At 40.7% G+C, this 22897-nt stretch overlaps 1 protein-coding gene across 2 annotated transcripts in view; it reads right to left on the bottom strand.

Moving 5' to 3' along the window:
* The window catches only part of LOC125630821 (macrophage mannose receptor 1), a 57890-nt gene extending 36617 nt beyond the window's left edge, over window positions 1-21273 (bottom strand). For both annotated transcript variants that reach the window (XM_075125895.1, XM_075125896.1), the window contains exons 1-12: window positions 21111-21273; window positions 19715-20116; window positions 17726-17908; window positions 16288-16452; window positions 15852-15965; window positions 11814-11957; window positions 10811-10993; window positions 10443-10600; window positions 5661-5774; window positions 3383-3498; window positions 2153-2301; window positions 212-411 (exon numbers count right to left, since the gene is read on the bottom strand). In XM_075125895.1, the coding sequence (XP_074981996.1) occupies window positions 212-411; window positions 2153-2301; window positions 3383-3498; window positions 5661-5774; window positions 10443-10600; window positions 10811-10993; window positions 11814-11957; window positions 15852-15965; window positions 16288-16452; window positions 17726-17908; window positions 19715-20116; window positions 21111-21171 (1989 nt within the window). In that variant the 5' untranslated portion in view covers window positions 21172-21273. The remainder of the gene's footprint in view (window positions 1-211; window positions 412-2152; window positions 2302-3382; window positions 3499-5660; window positions 5775-10442; window positions 10601-10810; window positions 10994-11813; window positions 11958-15851; window positions 15966-16287; window positions 16453-17725; window positions 17909-19714; window positions 20117-21110) is intronic.
* Window positions 21274-22897: the final 1624 nt, after the last annotated feature.

The following is a 22897-nucleotide window of genomic DNA, read 5'->3' as shown; positions in this document are numbered from 1 at the left end:
ATCCCTACTGTAGTTTCAATTGACTATGGTGCTCTTCCTCACTTTCTGTCCTAAACCACTGGGAAATGCTTGGTATCCTTGAGGATAAAAGGAGCTATGTAAATGCAAGTTGCTGTTGGGTCAATTGAAGCCAAGTGTTTCTTCAAATTTATCTGCTTTATGCAGTTATAAGAAAGCATGAGTACTTTGTGTTCAGGAGTTTAACACCTACTTTGAAGCATGAGCTACTGTGGGCACTTGCATGCCATCCATCTGGGCATGAGGGGGCAGGAGTTGTTGTTGGAACAGGAGGAGGCGTCACTCCCTCAACCAATTGTTTGCAGAGAAACATTGATTTCTCTTCACAGTTCACAACATCCCATAATCCAGCTGTAGTTCCAGTTCTCATGGCAACACAGCCTGGCTCCCTTCCTTCATGACAAACAAAAGAAAACAAAACTAATTAAAAGAGTCTTATTTGAATTAACTTAATGATCTCTTCCCAAAGTATGTACTTATTATTCTATTTTTTTTTAAATGTATCAAATGGCGGCTATAAATTTTGCTGCAGAGTCAAAATCACTCAATGTTACGTGTTCCATATGCATACGCCCACCAGCAACTATGGTGTGATTTAAATAAATATGAAAATTAATAAATAGTCGTGACTTTGATCATGAGACTTAATGAAGAAGTTATATAGAATTTCATTAACAAATATAGAAGCTGGATTGAGCCAACTTCAAATCCCCAAGTAACAAATGAGTTAAGGAAAACTAATGTCCATCAAAAGCAGCATTTCCATATAGTGTATTAGGAAGGTATTTCTAGCATATCCAGTCTGATGTATTTATTTTTAGTACAAATGAAATCATTTCAATAATGTAGTCTGCAAATTTTTTAGTTTTATGCTGGCAGACCTTCAGAAATGTTCTCTAATTTTGAGACCCTCACTTTTTAGATATCTAGAAAGACACCATGTGACACCTTGTGCCCGATTTCCAGAGGTGCTGTCCCCACACTGACAGCTGGGCAAAGTTTTTCAGAAGAAATAGTTTATTTGCTGAAAAAAGTATTTTCGGTCGACCTGAAACAATTCACAAATGTAACATGAATTCACTGAATAGTTCTAGCCAAAACCCCCCTTTTTTTTTAAGCTAAATTCACACAGAGATTTAGGCATATTCACAAAATAGCCAGTAGAGAAGGTGGTGGTGGTGCTCCACTTATAACTTTTAGCCCCATGGTGAGTGCACTTATCTGGGATGTGGGAGCCCCAGATTCAAATCCCTTTTCTGGAGCAGGGATTTGAATCCCAGTCCCCACTGAGTGCCCTAACCATCAGTTCATGCACTATTCTGGGATGGGTTTCTCTCCGTCTCTCCCACTGAAGTAGTTATAATTTGTATAAATAATTAAATAGTCAGCTGAGTTGCTTCTTAGACCATGGATCAGTGTTCAGTTGCCATGTTGATGGCACTGGTCATGCCAAAGCACTTAACAAGGAGGACATCCAAACCATGGAACATCTAATGAATTGCTTCTCCATGATCCATCTATGGAGGGATAGCCTTGATTCATTCCATGGCACCGGAATGACAAACTTGAGTAACAAACGTGGACATTGACCTTTAATGTTACTTTTCAAGTTGCCATATGAAAGTAGAAGATTCAATAGTAATTGAAGTAGGGACTTAAACTTGAGTCTCTACCCTCCCAGGGGAGTGCTCTAACAACCACGCTGTAAAGTCATTCTCACTCTTTACCTCTGACCCAAGAACAGATTCAACCGGAGAGACTGTGAAAGCCCCTTCCAAGAACAGCCTACAGCTTGGTGGTTAGAGCACTCACCTAGAATGGAGAAGACCTGGATTTAAATCCCTGCTCCAGAGTGGGGATTTGAACTTGATTTCCCACATCCCAGGTGACTGCCCTAACCAGTGGCTTTTGGGTGGGGAGAGGTCACACCAGCTCCTCCTCTAGCTCTTTTGTGAACCTAGCCCTTTAAAAATGCCCAGAAACAAAATGTTTTGGGTTAAATGAAACATGTACTTTGTCGATTTTCCAAAAATTCAGATTCAGTTCTACCCAAACTGATCTTTTTTTGGAACTGCCAGAGAACCGACAAAACATGCAGCCCGTGCTACCCACCACACAGCATGGCAGTGCATACCAGGCATTCCTGAATTCCAGTGAGTAAACAGAACTGCTTCACCATCAGTCCACTTGAAAGTCCCTTGTTCCCCAACATCTGAAAGAGCGATCCAGAAATATTTCATGGGATTGAACCCAATCAGGACAGTCAGAAAGGCTTGTTCATATCTGGGAAGGAGAATAATAAGTGTCAAATCAATTTTAAACCAAGATTTTATCATACTTTTTTTTTCATGAAATCAGTCATAATGCAAATGTTGGGAATATTATAATGGCATATTAATTTATATCCTAAACAAATGCTGATACTTTCATAATCTACAATAATTCCTTTCTTCTTTTGTACGATATAATAAAGAGAATTAAGCTGCAATACTTGGGTTGATTTGCAGATTTTATTTATTCAGCATATAAACAAACAAACAATGCACAACAGGGTAGTTTTAACTGTAGTGTGTTGTGGTTTGTCTTTGTTTCTTGCATGTTACAAGCAGTTCCTCAGCTAAAGCCTAATACTTTTCAAAGGTAACATTTTATGTCATAGAATAGCTGCCCCAAGTGGTATTCAAGAACCATGATCTCCATTTTATGTCACAGGACTGAGACTCTTTTCTAAGTTAATGTGGCATCAAGCATGTCACAGTACCACTCTAGTACATAAAATGCTGTGATACCAAGGTGATGGGTGTTGTATGCATCCCTTATATGGACAGATACAGTGTCCCCAACTCCTGCAATTTTATCATGAGTCGTGAGATAAGCCCCAGCTTCTGGAGTCATTATGTTATGAGAGAATTTCAGCTTTTATTAAATAGAATAATAAAAAAGGTTCTAGCCCTCCAGATAAAAGATTGAAAATTTAAACCTCAAAGACTCAAAAACTGGAAGACAAATAAATAGTACCCAAAATGTATTATTTTTCAGATTTTACTTTTTAAGCCAATCTTATGATTTTGGTGGGCCTGACTGCTGACCTTTTACTTTTGGGGGTTGGCAGTACTGCAGATAGGTAGTAACAGGAGCTTGACCGTCTTTTACTTTTTTGTTAAAACAAGGACTGATAGTACAATTGCCTTCTGATGTTCCTTGTGATACTGCTTGGTGCAATCTTGTTCAACTCCACAATGCGATTGCCAGTCAATGAATGACACCTGACATGCATCAGTCATTACTGACTACAAGTTTGGAACCTCCTTCCTGTCTTCCATCCTGCTCACACATTTGAAAGCAAAGGCAGTCTTTTTCATACCTGTCTTTCACAGTGACTAGGTAACCTTTGTTTCCTTCACAGATTTTCTTTGCTTCTGAGAATGTCGCAGATGTCTGTCCAACTGAGTAACAGTAAAAACCATGTCTTATCCAGCCCTGTCAACATAAACAGCAGACATGCACACGAGCTATTGTCAGATTGTGAAATGACATAGCACACAATAACTGTCCACTACACTTCTAAAAAATTATATTAAAGTTGTACCCAACCGTGAAGTTAAACTAAGGAACAATGAAAGAAAAAAATAATGTGATAATCAAACAGTGGTAGGGGCCACAAATGCCTTGACTGGATGTATGTAGGGACTGCAACTCCAGTAGCTGGAGTAGAATCCATGGTGGTGTTTGTGTGACTGTCGCACATTTTGCCTAGGGGTTGGCGGGAATACATGCCCACAACCTCTGCACAGTTCTCATACAAAGCCTGTTAAATATGACTTTTTGTTTGGGATCACCTCTGGAGCCCTTCTTAAAAATTGGTGTCACATTAGCTTTCCTCCAGTCATTTGGTACAGAAGCCGATTTAAATTATAGGTTACATACCACAGTTAGTAGTTCTGCAAGTTCCCTCAAAACTCTCGGGTGAATGCCATCTGTTCCTGGTCACTTATTACTGTTTAATTTATCAATTTGTTTCAAAACATCTGAGACACCCTAGCACCCCAATATTCACCACTGTCATGTAATTAGGATATGTTTTGCACAAAGTATGCCTTGTGAGGTATCATTCTAAGAGTCTTGATCTGCAAGACATTCGTATCTTGTTGGATTGTGTGTGCTATTGTCGTATGTGCAATTATGAAATTTGGCTATGTCTGTGTTACAGAAACATGTTGTGAGGTTGAAAACACCCACAAGCAGCCTTTCAGGGGCAACAGTAAAAAGGCCAAACAATGTTAATGGCTCATTGAGGAAATGCACACAAGCACCAGGATTACCCCAGGAACTGTGTACAATAGAAACCTCTCATAGATAGCACTACATAATGGGAACTGTTTGACCCAGATCACAGAAAAAAAGCTTTTCAGCAAGTGGGAAGAAGATCAGAAAGGGGGAAAATGACATCCTGGGGGTACCTCACTCTCCCTACAACAACACACCTGGAAACACCTGACGAATAAAGACTGAACAGGGGGGAAGTGATGGTCCCAGGCTAAGGGACTGCTAACCTCTGTATGAAAACCTGGGAAAGCCAAGCTGCAAAGCCAAGGTAGATTGTGCCTTTGGAATCTGCCAGCCTGTTTATCACTCAGGGTGAGAATCTGCTAATTCATATCCTACCTATCTAGTGTGTTAAATTCAGATTGCAGTTTTGTTTATTTACTAAGTAATCTGCTTTGATCTCTTTGTTATCACTTATAATCACTTAAAATCCATGTTTTGTAGTTAATAAAATTATTTTATGTTTTAATCCAAACCAGTGTGCATTTGACTAAGGTGTCTGGAGAAAATCTCTGCTTGGTTACCACAAGTGTGCATTGTTCTCTTCACATTGAGGGAGAGGAGGACCGGGTATTAAACCCATATACTGGTCAGATTTGACCAGGGCAGGATGGTTCTGCTCTGGCGTCCCAGGCTGGGAAGTTGGTGATTAGAGAGCCTGCATGTAAATGCAGCTGGGTGTATCCCTACCCATATGAATGCTGGTGACAGTGCAAGCTGGGAGGGCTTTGCAACTTGTCACAGCAGTACAGTGTAGAGGGAGCCCAGGCCAGTGGGTCAGAGGGCTCAGTGGTAACCCAGTGCCAGGTGGCAGCCCGGGGAGGGGAAGACCATCACCACCTCCTTTAATGACACCTCATGGCCTTCAGAGCTGTGCAAGTCCCAGAAAGACATTGATGTTGGCTGCAGGCTGACTTCTAGGAAAATTATTGTTGCTGTGCATTTGGATGATGCAAAATCTTTCAGTGGAACAATAATTAAGTGATATATAGCAGATGACTCATGAATAACCAAAACTGCATAGGTCTGCTCAATTCAGAGAAGAGAGAATAAAGACAAAAGGAGGCACAAGTAACTGAAAAAGATATTCCGAGCAGGTTTTGCTTAAATGAGGGAGCAATTTTTTCCCAGTGGTCTGAAAATCATCAATGTGCATAAATTAACAATTTGCTAGGGTAAGAACAACAAGCTTTGTCAAAAGCAGTTATCGTAGATTGCCCCCTAAAAGGCAACATAATTTTAAAAGGAGTGAAGCCAATAAGTCAAATGATCTTCATGTCTTGCCATATATATATATATATATATATTGTACTTACTTTCTGGCAGCCTGGGACAATGATCTCAACTTCCTCAGATTCTTCTGCCAAAGGTTTCATTTTACAGATGTAACCAAGTTTCTTTTCACAAACATCATCTGCCCAATAGCCATCCTGAACATGGCAAAGAAAAGAAAGGAATGTCAGTGAAGAAGAAGGATTAGGTCTTTAGAACATTCCTTATTCCTTTTTTCTAGGGTTTTCCTTAAAAAGATTCAGAGGAAATAAGAACCAGACTGAACATTCACCTGTCTCCAGGCAGAACCCAGACCACCTTTAAGCTTTGGTTTGGGTCATTTCAACTCCCATTCCACATGACTACAGTTCTCTTTTTCCTTACCATGACCCATCAATAAAGGTCCTCCCTTTAACTTTGAAATTCCATTGGAGACTCTGCTGCTCTGTCCAAAAGTTCATTAGCTTATTAGTGCTGGGTGCATATCCTCAGCGTGCACAGAGTTTAAATGGCATTTATGAAGGCTTCAGTGACTGCTGAGCAAGTCAACATTTTATTCTATTCTCATAATGCAGTATTTGAGCACGTTGCAGAAGTGCATTACATGACATGACTAGTCTCTGCCATGACATGTATGAGTCTTTCTCTCCTTTTATCTCCTTGAAGAAAAACTATGAAATATTTTCAGAAAATATTTCTTTAATTTCTGCTCTGCTCTGCGTCTTTATTATCAAAGGTAAGTCAAAGAAGTGTGCCTTGCACGCAGAACAGAATGTGGTAAAATCTGAAGCAGTTCTTAGTTCCTGAGGGAGTTTTTTCTGGGGTGGCCTATGACTGAAAGGACACTATAATACACCATGCTAGCCCACAGCATGACACATTCCTGACAATAAGAACACTCATCCAAGAGAGAGATGGGAGCTTTTGCAAGGACAAGTTAGGATCTAGTAGAAGAGTATGGAGAAGAATGTCCCCAATGTACACACACATTATGTTTTTCTGGATTTATGGGACCTACTGGCCTGGGTCTTGTAGATTTTTTCTTAGCAAATATAATAAAGGTAAACTAGGCTTATGGGCTGCACCAACCAAGAAAAGGGGTGTGTGGCAGTTCGAAAACCTCACAATGGTCAAACTGAGTTTTTGAGAAAAAAATCTTAGTTTTTTCTTTAAAAACTGCAAAGCAAAGATGGGGAAAACAAAGTAAAGTGAAAATATAAGAGATTTAATAGGAATGTAGTCGTCCTCTCTCCACCGTACCCATGATGAGGGGCTGTAAACTGAGCACAAACCATGTGGTGCCTTTCCTGGTTAGGTTTCAGAGTAGCAGCCGTGTTAGTCTGTATTCGCAAAAAGAAAAGGAGTACTAGTGGCACCATAAATTGGTTAGTCTCTAAGGTGCCACAAGTACTCCTTTTCTTTTTCCTGGTTAGGAGGCTCCAGCTACATGGGCTTCCAAAGTTGTAATTTATTTTTCAGAAAAGCACAATAGATGTGCAAGATATTTTATAGACAAGTAAGAAAGTCCCTGAACCAAGAGTCTTACCATCAAGAAGATCCCACATTTTGTGAGTGGATGCTCAGTGCTCTTTAATCGACTTCCCTAGAGCAGACAAAGCCTTAGCCTAAGGTTTAGCATGACCCATCATGTTAAACCTTACTTGTACCCGTGTATTGCCTCCACGCTCACAATGCAGACTTTCGGATCAGGGCCTAAGAGCTGGATTTTCACAAAACCTAAATCTCCAGACATGATTACTTCAGACATCGTTGGCTTCAGACTAGTACCCTTGCTCTTGGACAATGAGTCAAACCACAATAATCACTTAGGCTGGCTATGTGTAAGAACATAAAAATGGCCATACTGGGTCAGACCAAAGGTCCATCCACCCCAGTATCCTGTCTACCGACAGTGGCCAATGCCAGGTGCCCCAGAGGGAGTGAACCTAACAGGTCATGATCTAGTTATCTCTCTCCTGCCATCCATCTCCACCCTCTGACAAACAGAGGCTAGGGACACCATTCCTTACCCATCCTGGCTAATAGCCATTAAGGGACTTAACCTCCATGAATTTATCCAGTTCTCTTTTAAACCCTGTTATAGTCCTAGCCTTCACAACCTCCTCAGGCAAGGAGTTCCACAGGTTGACTGTGCGCTGTATGAAGAATAACTTCCTTTTATTTGTTTTAAACCTGCTGACCATTAATTTCATTTGGTGGCTCCTAGTTCTTCTATTATAGGAACAAGCAAATAACTTTGCCTTATTCACTTTCTCCACACCACTCATGATTTTATAGACCTCTATCATATTCCCCCTTAGTCTCCTCTTTTCTTAGCTGAAATGTCCTAGTCTCTTTATCTCTCCTCATATGGGACCCGTTCCAACCCCCTAATCATTTTAGTGGCCCTTCTCTGAACCTTTACTAATGCCAATATATCTTTTTTGAGATGAGGGAACTGCATCTGTACGCAGTATTCAAGATGTGGGCATACAATGGATTTATATAAGGGTAATAAGATATTCTCCATCTTATTCTCTTATCGCTTTTTTAATGATTCCTAACATCCTGTTTGCTTTTTTGACTGCTGCTGCACACTGCGTGGATGTCTTCAGAGAACTAGCCATGATGACTCCAAGATCTTTCTCCTGATTAGCTGTAGCTAAATTAGCCCCCATCATATTGTATGTATAGTTGGGGTTATTTTTCCAAAGTGCATTACACTTTACATTTATACACATTAAATTTCATTTGCCATTTTGTTGCCCAATCACTTAGTTTTGTAAGATCTTTTTGAAGTTCTTCACAGTCTGCTTTTGTCTTAACTATCTTGAGCAGTTTAGTATCGCCTGCAAACTTTGCCACCTCACTGTTTACCCCATCTCCAGATCATTTATGAATAAGTTGAACAGGATTGGTCCTCGGACTGACCCTTGGGGAACACCACTAGTTACCCCTCTCCATTCTGAAAATTTACCATTTATTCCTACCCTTTGTTCCCTGTCTTTTAACCAGTTCTCAGTCCATGAAAGGATCTTCCCTCTTATCCCATGACGACTTAATTTATGTAAGAGCCTTTGGTGAGGGACCTTGTCAAAGGCTTTCTGGAAATCTAAGTACACTATGTCCACGGGATCCCCCTTGTCCACATGTTTGTTGACCCCTTCAGAGAACTCTAATAGATTCGTAAGACATGATTTCCCTTTACAGAAACCATGTTGACTTTTGCACAACAATTTATGTTCTTCCATGTGTCTGACAATTTTATTCTTTACTATTGTTTCAACTAATTTGCTCGGTACTGACGTTAGACTTACCGGTCTGTAATTGCCGGGATCACCTCTAGCGCCCTTTTAAAATATTAGTGTTACATTAGCTATCTTCTAGTCATTGGGTACAGAAGATGATTTAAAGGACAGGTTACAAACCATTGTTAATAGTTCCGCAATTTCACATTTGAGTTCTTTCAGAACTCTTGGGTGAATGACATCTGGTCCCAGTGACTTGTTACTGTTAAGTTTATCAATTAATTCCAAAACCTCCTCTAGTCACACTTCAATCTGTGACAATTCCTCAGATTTGTCACCTACAAAAGACAGCTCAGGTTTGGGAATCTCGCTAACATCCTCAGCCGTGAAGACTGAAGCAAACAATTCATTTAGTTTCTCCACGATGACTTTATCGTCTTTAAGTGCTCCTTTTGTATCTCGATCATCCAGGGGCCCCACTGGTTGTTTAGGAGGCTTCCTGCTTCTGATGTACTTAAAAAACATTTTGTTATTACCTTTTGAGTTTTTGGCTAGCTGTTCTTCAAACTCCTTTTTGGCTTTTCGTATTACATTTTTACATTTAATTTGGCAGTGTTTAAGCTCCTTTCTATTTACCTCACTAGGATTTGATGTCCACTTTTTAAAAGATGCCTTTTTATCTCTCACTGCTTCTTTTACATGGTTGTTAAGCCACGGTGGCTCTTTTTTAGCTCTTTTACTGTGTTTTTTTAATTTGGGGTATACATGCAAGTTTAGCCTCTATTATGGTGTCTTTGAAAAGTGTCCATGCAGCTTGCAGGGATTTCACTCTAGTCACTGTACTTTTTAATTTCTGTTTAACTAACCTCCTCATTTGTGCATAGTTCCCCTTTCTGAAATTAAATGCCACAGTGTTGGGCTGCTGAGGTGTTCTTCCCACCACAGGAATGTTAAATGTTATTATATTATGGTCACTATTTCCAAGCGGTCCTGTTAATAGTCACCTCTTGGACCAGATCCTGCGCTCCACTCAGGACTAGATCGAGAGTTGCCTCTCCCCTTGTGGGTTCCTGTACCAGCTGCTCCAAGAAGCAGTCATTTAAAGCATCAAGAAATTTTGTCTCTGCATTTCGTCCTGAGGTGACATGTACCCAGTCAATATGGGGATAATTGAAATCCCCCACTATTATTGAGTTCTTTATTTTGATAGCCTCTCTAATCTCCCTTAGCATTTCATCGTCACTATCACTGCAGCAGGCAGCACGTTTCCCAGCTGGGGCAGATAGACACACAGTAGCTTACTAAAAATGTCAGTGTAGATGGGGGTAGCATAGGCAGCAGCTCGGGCTAGCTACACAAGCACGTATCCAGGGGATCCAGGCAGGTTTGTACTCAGGCAGCTAGTCTGAGCTGCTGTCCAGGCTACCACCAGCTACACTGCTATGTTTTAGTCCCCTAGCTGGAGAAGAGCTTGCATGTGTCTGTGTACCCAAGCCGGGACGCACGCTACCTGCTGCAGTGTAGACGTACCCTTTGAAAGAAAACATGCCAACAGTAGATATAATTGCATTATTTTACCTCTCCCTTCATAATGACACAATCTTCTTTCCTGTTGTTCGCATGGGATGGTTCTTCATGTAGCCACTTGGTGTATGTCACAGGAGTCCCATCACTCCATTCAAAATACATCTGAATCTTGAGGTCATTCAAACCAATCCACAATTCATCTGTAGGCTCTGAAAACATAAGAAGCAGTTATATATTTGCCCCCATCTTTGAATAGTGTTATTAAATTTCATGTCCATTCCTGACTGAGTAATGAAGGTGGATCTGCCTTCTTGGACTTTAAGACCTTACGTTAACATCATTGTCAGAACTGCAGAATTGATAATGGCTACATTATAAATATGTATGCAGGTAAAATACTGCCCTGTAGCAATACTCACTGTACCCAAGCTGAGACACTGTAAAGCTGTATTCTTCAATATTGTGGATACTCGCCAGATCTCCACCTTCTTTTCTACAGGAAGATAAAGCATCTTTCCATATTTTGGGTGCTCTGTAAATCATATAACAGTGGCCTGAATAGGGGATCCATCCACTGGGGCATTTAATAGGCTTAAAGTCACCTAAAGGAAAAAAAAAGTTTCAAACAATTATTCAGAAGAGCAATCGAAAGAGGTGGGAATGAAGGGTTCCAGCTACATAGGCAGGCCATGACCCATCCTGCCAGAGTAGGACAGACTACATCTACACTGCAATGAAAGACCCACAGTACAGCCACGACAGGCCTGAGCCAGCTGACTCTGCCTCACTGGGTTTGGGCTGCAGGGCTAAAAACTGCAGTGTAGAAGTTGTGTTTGGGTGGAGCCCAAGCTCTGAAACCCTGTGAGGGGGGTGGGATGTCTCAGAACGTGGGCTCCAACCTGACCCCAACCATCTACGCTATTTTTAGTCCCGCAGCCCAAGCCCCACGAGCCCAGGTGAATTGACCTGGGTTTGAAGACTTGGTGCAGCAGGTTTTTTATAGCTGTGTAGATGTATCCAATGGGTCTCAGAGGCCAGGTGCAGGATCCATTCCAGATCACCCCTGATGCAGTACATTGTCCCTCTAATATATTCTGCAGCTTTCAGCATACATGCAAGGGACTCAGGTCCTGATTAGTCCCCCCAGGGCAGGAGCCTTTGCTCTCTGAGGAGCTTGTGTTCCTGGAACTTTTTCAAAGTGGTCTTAGTGGAGCAACACTGAGACACCTTCAGAGAACTGACATCATGGAATTCTTCCACACCTGTTTACAACTGACCAACAGGCCTAACAATTTGGTTTTGACAATTGAGACAGAAGGTTATGTGCATTGTAGAAAGATGCATTACTTGTTATCTTTCGCTCATTGCAGGACATTCTATAGAGTTTGAATAAATAGCTTTTATTTGTATTGACCAGCCTACCTGAGGGAATAATAAAGGAATCCAAAGAGGAATTTCCTTTTTTACAGATGTATCCAAGTTTCTGATCACACTGCTGGTTTTCCCATTTACCATTCCGAGACTGTAGCATTCCACAGATTTTTTCAGACTCAAGAGAGGGACTTCCTTTGAGAAACAGACAAAAAGCAGAGAATCTCTATATTAACACTGTACATCTTCATCTCACCAACTAAAGGAGTAATCTGTTGGGGGTCTTCGTGCACTTACAAATTCATTGCCATATTATTTGCTAATAATCCTCACTTTAAGGACAGAAGACTAGATGACAATTATTTGGCTGACCAACAACACTGATGCTATAAAGTTATTGTCCATTAGTCCAAACAGTCCGACTATAACTGGATATTCTTATATAGTTCCACATTTAAGCCACTGGTGAGTGTGTGTCACAGTACCACTTTGAGCCCCATCTGCAGGGAATATGAGTCTGTTACAACCCTACGTAGCAAGCTTTAGTTCAAGCTGCAGCAACCCATACTTTTAGCTCTGGGGGTCCCTGATTCAATTCCAATGTGTCAATCATGATGTTCATCACACTTGCTCTCTCTGACCTTTAGAAATCCCAGGGAAACAGTGTCCAGGAGGAAACTCAGTATATTGTATTTATGAAGAAAGTTGGATTAATTTTTATAATATAAAAGATAGACCAAATATATATATTTTCACAAGTCAGAGGCAATATGCTGATTTGAAAATTTTGAGCATCTACAGTTTATGAACCTTATCCCACTTTGGCCATAAATGGGAGGAGACATGCTGAGGAAATATACTAGAGCCTAAGGCAAAAGATTAATATCTGAGAAATGGCTACCCTGATTTGGGGGATCTATTGATGTAGAAATTATGAATTCTCATTGATTTTATGAGCCCTATGTATGTATAATGCTAACCTGCAATGTGTAGCAAACCAGCCAGGGGCTGACAAGGACCATGCCATTTATCACACACCCTGTCTGGAAGAAGCTACAGAATAACAGAATACAGAATTAACTAACTAAGAAAGAAGACACTAACATTTTAGTGACTGTGTTCTGGCAGGCCAATGGGTATACTAACAGAGGTACCTGACCTGGAATAATCCAGTTATTCCAAGAGGTCAACAGGGAGTAGGGTTTAGAGTAGAGGTATTTCCCCAGAAGGGAACAAAGAGACTGAAGTCTTGGGACAGCCCTTTAAAAACAGCTAGGGACTCCTTAGAAAACAGTGACCCATATCCCAAAGAATGCTCAAGAGTGATGAGGAAACTGAGGGAGGAAATGGAATTTAGCTGTATCTTATTTTGCATGATTCTGTACTTCTTTTGAGCTGCCTAAAGTAACAGCTAATTATTTTGGAAAGCCTGGGTCAGTTTGCATCAAATATCATCTCTGAAGAAATAAATGGTAAGCCAGAGGGCCCACAAGGCTGGGGCTCTGGGAAGGGTGGGCTTAAGCAGCTAGCAAGTCAGGGGCACAACAGCTAATGAGTTTTAGAGCCGAGGGCATTTGGACAATGAGATTTCAGCTTTCAGAAGGGGATGTTAAAAGATCATCTGCACCCTGAGAGTATGCTGAGAAACCGTGAGCCAGAGGCAGTGCCTGTACTCTACTCAGACACAGAAAAGCTTTAAAGCACATGGGCCCAGTGTATGGGACCCAAATACAGCATCCTGGTGAGTTTCGAAAGAGGGAGCTTGACCAGAGCTGTGACAGAAACTTCAACTCCTTCCTGATTACAGGCTGCTACAAGGATGTTGCTCTAGTTACTCCTGCAATTTTTGCACAAAGTATCTACTGCCCATTGGTGTTCTGGGCCCCAGTTACCCTCACCATGCCCACGTTTCCCCTCCTTTCCTACCACAGACTAGGGCTCCATGGAAGGTGGAGGTGGTGCCTGCACCATGTGGACACTTGTAAAGAATACCGACTGTTCATAGGTATTTCTACTTCACCTTTCACCATGCACCTGCAGCCAGAACCAAGGCCTACTGAAGTCACTGGAAAGACTCACGTTAACTTCGATGGGCTTTGGGTCACACCCCTGATTCAAAAGCTCTCAAATATCTCTCTGCATTGCGTGGGCATCTGTCAGGGTTCCTTCCCCACTCTGAACTCTGGGGTACAGATGTGGGGACTGGCATGAAAGACCCCCTAAGTTTATTTTTACCAGCTTAGGTTAAAAACTTCCCAAGGCACAAATTCCACCTTGTCCTTGAACAGTATGCTGCCACCACCAAGTGATTTAGACAAAGAATCAGGGAAAGGACCACTTGGAGTTCCTGTTCCCTAAAATATGCACCCCTCCCCTCAAGTCTATTCACCCCCTTTCCTAGGGAGGCTTGAGAATAATATATCAACCAAATAGGTAAACCAGACCCTTGGGTTTTTAGGACACTGAAAACCCCAATCAGATTCTTAAAAGAAGAATTTTATTTAAAGAAAAGGTAAAAGAATCACCTCTGTAAAATCAGGATGGAAGATAACTTTACAGGATAACAAAAGATTCACAAATACAAAGGAACTCCATCTAGGCTTAGTTCAAAGTTACAAAAAAAACCCAAAACCCCAGGAATAAACCTCCGTCTAACCAAGGGAAAATTCACAAGCTAAAACAAAAGATAATCTAACACGCCTTGCCTGGCTTTACTTACTATTTTTGTAATATTAGAGACTGGTTCAGGATTGGTTTATAGGAGAAGGAGTTTTCTGACCTGATGCTTCTCTGCTTTCCAAGAGAACACACCAAAACAAAGCCTTCTCCCCCCCCCCCACCCTGATTTGAAAGTATCTTCTTTCCCCATTGGTCCTTTTGGTCAGGTGCCAACCAGGTTATTTGAGCTTCTTAACCCCTTACAGATAAGGAGGAATTCTAGGCTACCCTTAGCTGTATGGTTATGACATGGGCTTTGGGTCACACCCCTGATTCAAAAGCTCTCAAATGTCCCTCTGCATTGCATGGGCATCATACCCCTCTGATAGCCAAGGAATGCTACATTAATTCATGTTGGACTATACATCTGATATTGTTTCAAAATCAGCTGACGTGCATACTGATAGGACTACTTAAATGTAAATTTAACATTTTTGTGCTGTCATACAGTATATCCTATGAGTTCTTATACATACTCCTAATCATACTATGAGTTATACATTCATGTGTTGCCAGACGAATGTATTTTAATTGTCATATGGACAATCACATAATAAAAATAGAGGTGTTTTCAACCATTTCATACAAAATTTCCTATAACAACTATTTTTTGAGGTGGGGGGAAAATGAGAGAAAAAGATCAGTGATGTTTCAAAACAGATGTGGCAACAGCATCGAGGGTATGATATTTGGTGGTTGTGTTTTACCTTGTCATTTAATTATGGACTTTACAAGAAATAAATGTTTGATTCGTTAGTAGTTTACATGCTTTATGAAAAATGATTATGATGTCACAGATACAGGATTCGCAAAAAGAAAAGGAGTACTTGTGGCACAAAGTACTCCTTTTCTTTTTGCGAATACAGACTAACACGGCTGCTACTCTGAAACCTGTCAGATACAGGATTATAAATCTAACTGGGGAAAAATATAGCAGACCTGTGAAGACCTTTGTTCAAATGTTATAAATAGTTTTTAAAAATGAGGAAAAAAATGAAAATCTACAATGTATGGTATGTAATGTTTATAAACAGAAGGTATTTCAATGTTTTTAATGAGTTTTCCATCTGAATTGAATAGTATGTAAGAAAATCGCTACTGGAAAATCAGGTGTGTGAAGAAGATGCAAAGGTCTTTAGTCTTTAAATGCTTTCCGGGTTTGGGAATCTTCTCTTTCATTTTGGATTACAAAGTAAGGACAAATTACTCTCACAGCACTCTTGTGTTCTACCTTTTTTATAGTCCCATTGACATCAGTGGGAATTCTGTGAATGTGGAGACAGCAGAAAATAGGAGCTCAGACCCACCATGCATATATAAGAGCAAAATTTTGCCCATAAACTGACCATCATTAAACAGATGTGCACCTACCTGGAGCCCAGTTTAAATATCTGAATGGACTGCCACCAATCCATTGCCATCCACCATTGGAATTCAACCTGTTAAGTCCAATCCAGAGTTCAGAATTCACTCTGCCAGTTAGCCCTAAGTAACCAAAAGAAACAAAATGACAATTTGTTAAACGGAGTTGGTTTTGTAGTGACTGTACAAAGCTTTAATTAAAACTAATAGTTTGAAAACTACATGTCTTGGACAAAATCAGGTATGTAGAGTCATCTATCATACAAAGATGCTGCAACACCTTGTTATTGGTAAGGAGGAAATAAATTTTTGGAGCATATTAATGTACATTTTGTTGGATAAACTTTGTTCCCTCCCATCTTCCTAAAAATGCCCGAATCAGGTGTATGTCTGTGTGTATAGATGTAGAGAAAGTGCCAGAGATTGACTTGTTATTTAGCTTTACCTGTCAGATAAGTTTGCTCATGTAGCTCTGTAATACTTAATAATTCCGCCTTCTGTTGCTGGCAGCTTTTCCGTGCTTGGTGCCATGTTAGGGCCGAGTTGGAGTTTATCTGGTAGTGGGTGCCTGTTAAAGGGTTTGTAGTCCAAAAGTCTTTGTCAATGTTGTCTGTAAAGAGATGAATGGCACAGTATTCGTTAATTGAAAATATAATCAATCATAGCTGCCAAGATTTGAAACCATACCCCCAGTATATTCTAATTAACATAAAGAAAAAAATTGCATATATTTAGATTGCTTTGCACACAATGATTGCCCCACTTACACACCCTCCATTCATTCAATACTTACTTTTTGACACCTACCCAAATATATATTATATATATATATATACTCTGAAACCAAATATATATATAATCTGTCGTTCTGCACTTCCACTGCCTCACCCCATCGAACCTCTCTTAAGACCTGCCAAGTTTCCAACATTATGAATTGGGATTTCCCTGTAGACTAGGTTTTCAGACCCCTTTAACTGATCTGTGAGGAAATCTCCATCTGATTGGCTGCTTTTCCTCTGCATACTGGGGAAAGGTAGCTAATCAGAGATCAGATGGGTAGCCGTGTTAGCCTGTATCCACAAAAACAACGAGGAGTCCAGTGGCACCTTAAAGACTAACAGATTTATTCCATGCATCTGAAGAAGTGGAGTTTTTTACCCACAAAACTTATGCCCAAATAAATCAGTTAGTCTTTAAGGTGCCACTGGACTCCTCGCTGTTTTAATCAGAGATGTTACACAGTCAGAGGGAAATTTTCATTTCTCAGCTTGTGCAGCAGTAAGAACTCCCACCCCTGCCTCACAGATGTGAATAGCTGCTCGCAACCAGTTGAGAACCTGCTCCCCACCCCTTAGGCCAGCAAAGGGGATAAAGATGCTAATGCTGCCTCATGTCCCACTGGAAAATTCTATTCCTGGCTAGAAACGTCCAAGTTGGGGGTAAGGCCCCTGGAATTACCAACCTTCTGAAGGTAGACGGCTGCTGTCACTATGTGCCCTTGCTCCTACATTCGTTGCCCCACCCATTATCTCATCTATCCCTGACCCTGTTTGCTGCCCCATCCCCCAATGTGCTATCCCGATTCCCCATGTTTCCTCCTTGCCTAGTATGCTGATCTCCACCTCACCCCCACAGCTAACCCCAGGCCCTGGTTTCCCCCATAACACATGTGTCTTCTAGTTCCTCCCACTGGCTTCTGGGAATGCCTGGATGCTCTTCCCTCCTCCATCACCAATCTTTGGGAGTCCATCAAAAGGGGCCACTGCCTCCCCAGTACCACCCAGTAAGCCTCCTGGGCAGGGACTGCAAGTGATAGGGGGTTAAGTATGTGCTTAAACTGTTTTCCTAAATCAGGACCCTTCTTTTAAATGTGAAGAATTTACCTTTCAATGGACAATATCCAAACAGAGAGTCTTCATCAAAGTCTGTAGATGTTGCACACCAGGGGAAGCCCTGTTCGTTATCAGCCTTTCTATCGTTTGTACATTCAGTGTACCAAGTACTATTGAACTTGAAAGGGAATACACAGGGTGCCCCAAAGGCATTTCCTAGTAGTGTAAACATATCTAAGGAAACAAATGGATAGAGATAGCAATAATTGTGAACCAGTGTCCACCAAAATGTTTGATCATAAACCACATGCCATGCAAATAACTTAGTTAAGCAGGAGTTGATGCTGAGAGTACATATAATTAATTTTCATAGTAAAAATCCTTACATTAAAACCATTGTCATAATCAAAGCTGAGGGAGCCAGGAAATTCTCAGTTAAGGTTACATTTTAAAGAGTTGTTTAGCAAGTAGAGATGTGCAAAGTTAAGCTCATCCAAACAACTTTAGCCTGGCCTTCATACTCATTTCAACCTACCATATTTCTTTGTAACTCTGTCTGGGCCAGATTTTCAAAAATGTTCAGACCCGTTATATATTTAATACCTGCTTTGAATTAAGTGAGGATTTTTTTTTCTTTCAGTCAAGGAATATTTGATAGAACCCTAGAAATCTGTAGCTAAATCTTACATTTGGAATAGTTACTTCACTGACTGCTTCCCTTTTGCTCTAAGCATCATAATTTGTGGCTGGCTTCTACCAGCAGCAAATTATGACAACCCCTCTCACAGCTCAGCAGCAATGGCTGTGGTCAGTTGTGGGGCGGAGCCAAAGCCCTGTCCATTCCTACTTACGCACCCTTCTCCTTGCCCTCTTGCTGTGGGAGGGGAATAAACAGGCAGGCAGTCCCCTTTCATTTCTTTGTGACTGGAGCCAAGAGTTGGGTCGCCCAAAGAGAGACCTGATGGGGATGGTTTTTATTCCCCCTTACTCCTCTAGTTACAATCTAACTGTTCAATACAGAAAATTCTTGTAATTATTTCCACTTCTTATGCTGTTGCTAAAGGGGAAGAGTTTCCAAAGTTCCGAGGTTAGTTTAAATGCAACCTCAATTCCAAATCACCTGACTTCTAATGTTTGCTTGTTGGTAGTTAAACGTTATTGAAATGATCTTTACTGTTAAATTAATGACATGAACTCTGAACTTTAACTCCAGGCTTCTGAAAGCATGGGAGCCGAAAGAACAGCTGGAGCAGCCAAGAACAGGCTCAGGCATGCTCTCACTGTTTATAGCAGACTGTCACACCAACAGTAGTAGGTGAAAATTGCCCCTCCAAAGCTAAGACTTCTGGGATAAGCAGAAAAAAAAACACTTATTTTTTACCGAATCCATTTTAAAATATGTTTCTTTGTACACTAAACTTCAGGTCCTTAGGATTTAAGTGGTTTTCTTTTAATTATTATTTTGACAAACATTATTTCACTTCACCTTTAAATGTATTTTCCCATTATAAACGCAAACATAGTGAGTGAATAGGGATCATAAAGTGAAACTCCTTTTCGTATGCTGCTGGCCCACCATGTATGCAATTGAACTCAGGAAGAGCTGGGTCTCACATCCAGTTACTCTAATGTAGTGTTCCATGGGCAACGACTGAATAGATTAAGTTATATCAACCCTAGGACATTAAATACAATGTAATTCCACATTTCGTCCACAAAGGGCCAAGCTGATACCAATATATACACAGATCTTTTATTTTCATCGTTGTACAAATAGAATAATCATTCCCTATATACGGATTGACACAATGTAGCAGTCTAACATTAATGTAGTTCAATTGGCACTTGGAATTGCCCTTGCCAAGGTCAGTTCTTGAAAGGTCCAATTTTGTTCTCTACCTGGAGTCAGCTCTGCTATTGAGCCAATCGTAGTTCTGTGCATGGAATGATGGTAAGGTGAGGTGCATTGAAAGCAAAATACTCTGATAGCTACACAGGTAAATTCATTCAGAATAAAGAGATTCATTTTCAAAACTTTACCTTCATAGCCCTGAGAACACAAACTTTCTGTAGTTCCATAGATCTTCCATCTATTCCATGAGCCTGATCCTTTGGACAGCATGGCTTTCCTTTCCTCTCCATGGGCAGAGCTGAAAAATACATCTTCCCCTTGGATTGCGAGAAGGGTTTCATTTCTGCATTCCCACTGCTGGAGTTCGCTTGTCTTGTTACAAGGATACAGAGTGATTGCAGCCTGGTCTTTCATTGAAGGCACTCCCAAGCATAACTTGAATGCCATACTCAGAATCTGGTGGCCAGAGACCCACTTGAATTTTTGTGACTCATCGTCCTGGTTGCAAGTGGCAATTATGATTGAGTTAGAGTTTTGAGCTTTTACACAGAGCTTATGGTCTTCATTGTGTATTAAAAATATTCCACTACCTGTAAAACAAAATGAGAAAAAATATATGGTGAAGGCTGTAATAGGAGGTAAGCTGGTCACTTATTGGACATTTGAGCCTCCTGCAGTGAAAGATGCTGTTGTGATGGTGGCAAACCTGGTGCCAGGTAATGCCAAGGTCCCCATGCCTCACTTGGATACTGACAGATACGTAGCTGGAATTAGGCTGGTTCCCTTGTGTGTATTATTAAAATAAATGTAGTAGTATAAAAATATGCTGAGTGTTTAGATTTTATTCAGTGCTTGTAAGTTGCTGCATGCATTGATCTCACTTAGTATATCAGTATCCCATATTGTGAGGTCATACTTGTGCATTTGCATTGCAAGCCTCTATAGTTGTGTCAGCCACCAGACAGGAGAGAGAGACATTAATTCGTGTAAAAAGAAAAGGAGTACTTGTGGCACCTTAGAGACTAACAAATTTATTTGAGCATAAGTTTTCGTGAGCTACAGCTCACTTCATTGGATGCATGTCACCACAATTATCACCACAAAATCATGAAGTATCCCACCTGAGAGACTAAAGGGAGTCTTCGGGCCGACAAGCAATAGCAAAACATCACCTTCTGGGAACCTCTCTCAAAGAAAGGACTGATGTCATTCAGAAACGACTTAGTCCACCCCACTAGCGGTTGTAGGCATAGCAACAGCTCCTCATGGTCAATGGTATCAAAGGCACCTGATTTATCTTAAAGAATTAGCATTGACGCATTACCCCCCAGCCTTTGACCAAATTTATCCGCACAGTTTCTGACCCATATCTTGGTCTAAAACCCGATTATATGCCATAAAGGAAATCTGAGGACTCCAGATGCCACCAAAACTGAGTGAAGCTGTTTTAAATTAGGGCTAATAAATAGAGCATAACTAAATAAATAATCTCACTCTGCCCCAAAGAGAAAATAACTAAGGAAAGGATGAAAAGAGAAGCACTTTTTTATCCTCACTTCAAAAAAAGGCAGGACAGGAACTTACCTGGCAATTGAATTGATGTTGTGACTAGGGAAAGAAAAATCAGGAGCAGGTAGACAGACATGGCAAATGTTTCATTCCCTTCTTCCCTTCACCAAAAACAACAATGAGCTCTAATCAGTGCCTCATAAGAAAATCCTTCCCTAATGAGACAGATTAGCAGGTACTCCTTAGTTTGGAAGAGTTGGTGAAAAAAGGGAAGTTCTCAGCTTTAAATAGGGAACTATCCTGTCCCATGTGACATTTCTGAAATACATTTATTGTAAGAACTTTGCATCCGTAAGCTAATTTCTCTAGGGTTGAAAGAGTGTGTTCTTCTACAGAAATGTCAATCACACACTTCATGTTTCCAGTTCATTGTGGATTTCTGGGAACATGGTTGTCACACAAGGCTAGTTTTCTGGGTTACTAAGCCAATCAGCATTCTAGTGAGAATACAGTAAAAAAGACCAGGAGAGGGAGAAAGAGGAAGCAGAGATGAGTCTGTAAATGTGCATCATTAACTTAAGAGAAAAAGCATTAGTCCAACATTACACTTTTTAGAGAATATGAAATTCAAAGTTGATGTGACCTTGGAGTGAGCAGGGACTGAGGATTCCCAACCCTGCAGATTCATAGAAAAGAGGAAATCTACAGAAGCAAGAGCTGTCTTCATTGACAACTGGCCCTTCCGTGGCTCCATTGCCCATGCTCTCACAGGAGCCAGGAGGCTGATGACTACCTTAGTAGCAGCCATGGAGGGAACCCACAGAGACAATACCAGATCTCCAGCTAGAAATTTGGTGGGGTTTCAAGTGATAGTGCTAATAGCCCTCCTGGCTATTAGTCAGGATGGACAGGAATGATGTCCCTAGCCTGTTTCCCAGAGCCTGGAAATAGGTATAGGTGACAGGGGATGGATCACTTGATGATTACCAGTTCTGTTCATTCCCTCTGGGGCACCTGGCATTGGCCACTGTCGGAAGACAGGATACTGGGCTAGAAGGACCTTTGGTCTGACCCAGTATGGCTGTTCTTATGCTGTAGAGGGCAGCTAGATCACTGCCTCATAGAAAAACCGTAGAGCTCCAACAAAGTGGCATTGCCTGAAAAATCTTCAGGAGTTGGGGGGATTTAATGTTATGAAAAGATGGTAGGCCCTATATAGGTCAGGGTAAAGGTAGTTTTACATTATTGGGCTGCTGGAAGCAGGTGCTTGCAATTCAGACTCTTCAGGTGAGAGACTACAGAGTTCTAAAAGCTGTACATGCCCTTCCTTTGAGCTTTATCTTTGAACAGTGACCGAGGGACATGACCTGTCCTTGTCTAGCTGAGTTTTTCAGCTAAATACATTTTGATTAGGAATTTTCACTCTAAGGTAAAGTTATGAAGAAAGAAAGAAAGTTTATTTTCCTATTTTTGAAAATTAGAGGCAATTCCCAAACAAAAATTTCCATTAGGAGAGTTAAAGCAATGCCATATGCACCAACCTCAGTTTTTAGAAGAGTGGCTCACTTTTCTAAACACTTGCTCCCTTTAAAATATATAATAATATATAATATATATAATAAGTACAAGCTACAAGCTATTACTGAGGATGCCTGACACTTTCTATTATAAGACCCTATTTTCACTTGCTTATAACTTTGCCATACTCTAACCATTTGGTTTGAAAAGTTCTGTGCTGGGTGTCTGTTATTTGCTTCTTTATTTGAAAGTTTCCAACAAAAGGGTTCAGCCATTTCTTAGAACAAGGTTAGGTAAATATATTGTTTAGTCATATTAAAAAAATTCTTTGAAAAGCTCAAGTG

The sequence above is a fragment of the Caretta caretta genome, chromosome 2 (genome assembly GCF_965140235.1).
Source record: "Caretta caretta isolate rCarCar2 chromosome 2, rCarCar1.hap1, whole genome shotgun sequence".
Classification (NCBI taxonomy): Eukaryota; Metazoa; Chordata; order Testudines; family Cheloniidae; genus Caretta; species Caretta caretta.
This window is presented reverse-complemented; position numbering and strand designations above follow the sequence as displayed.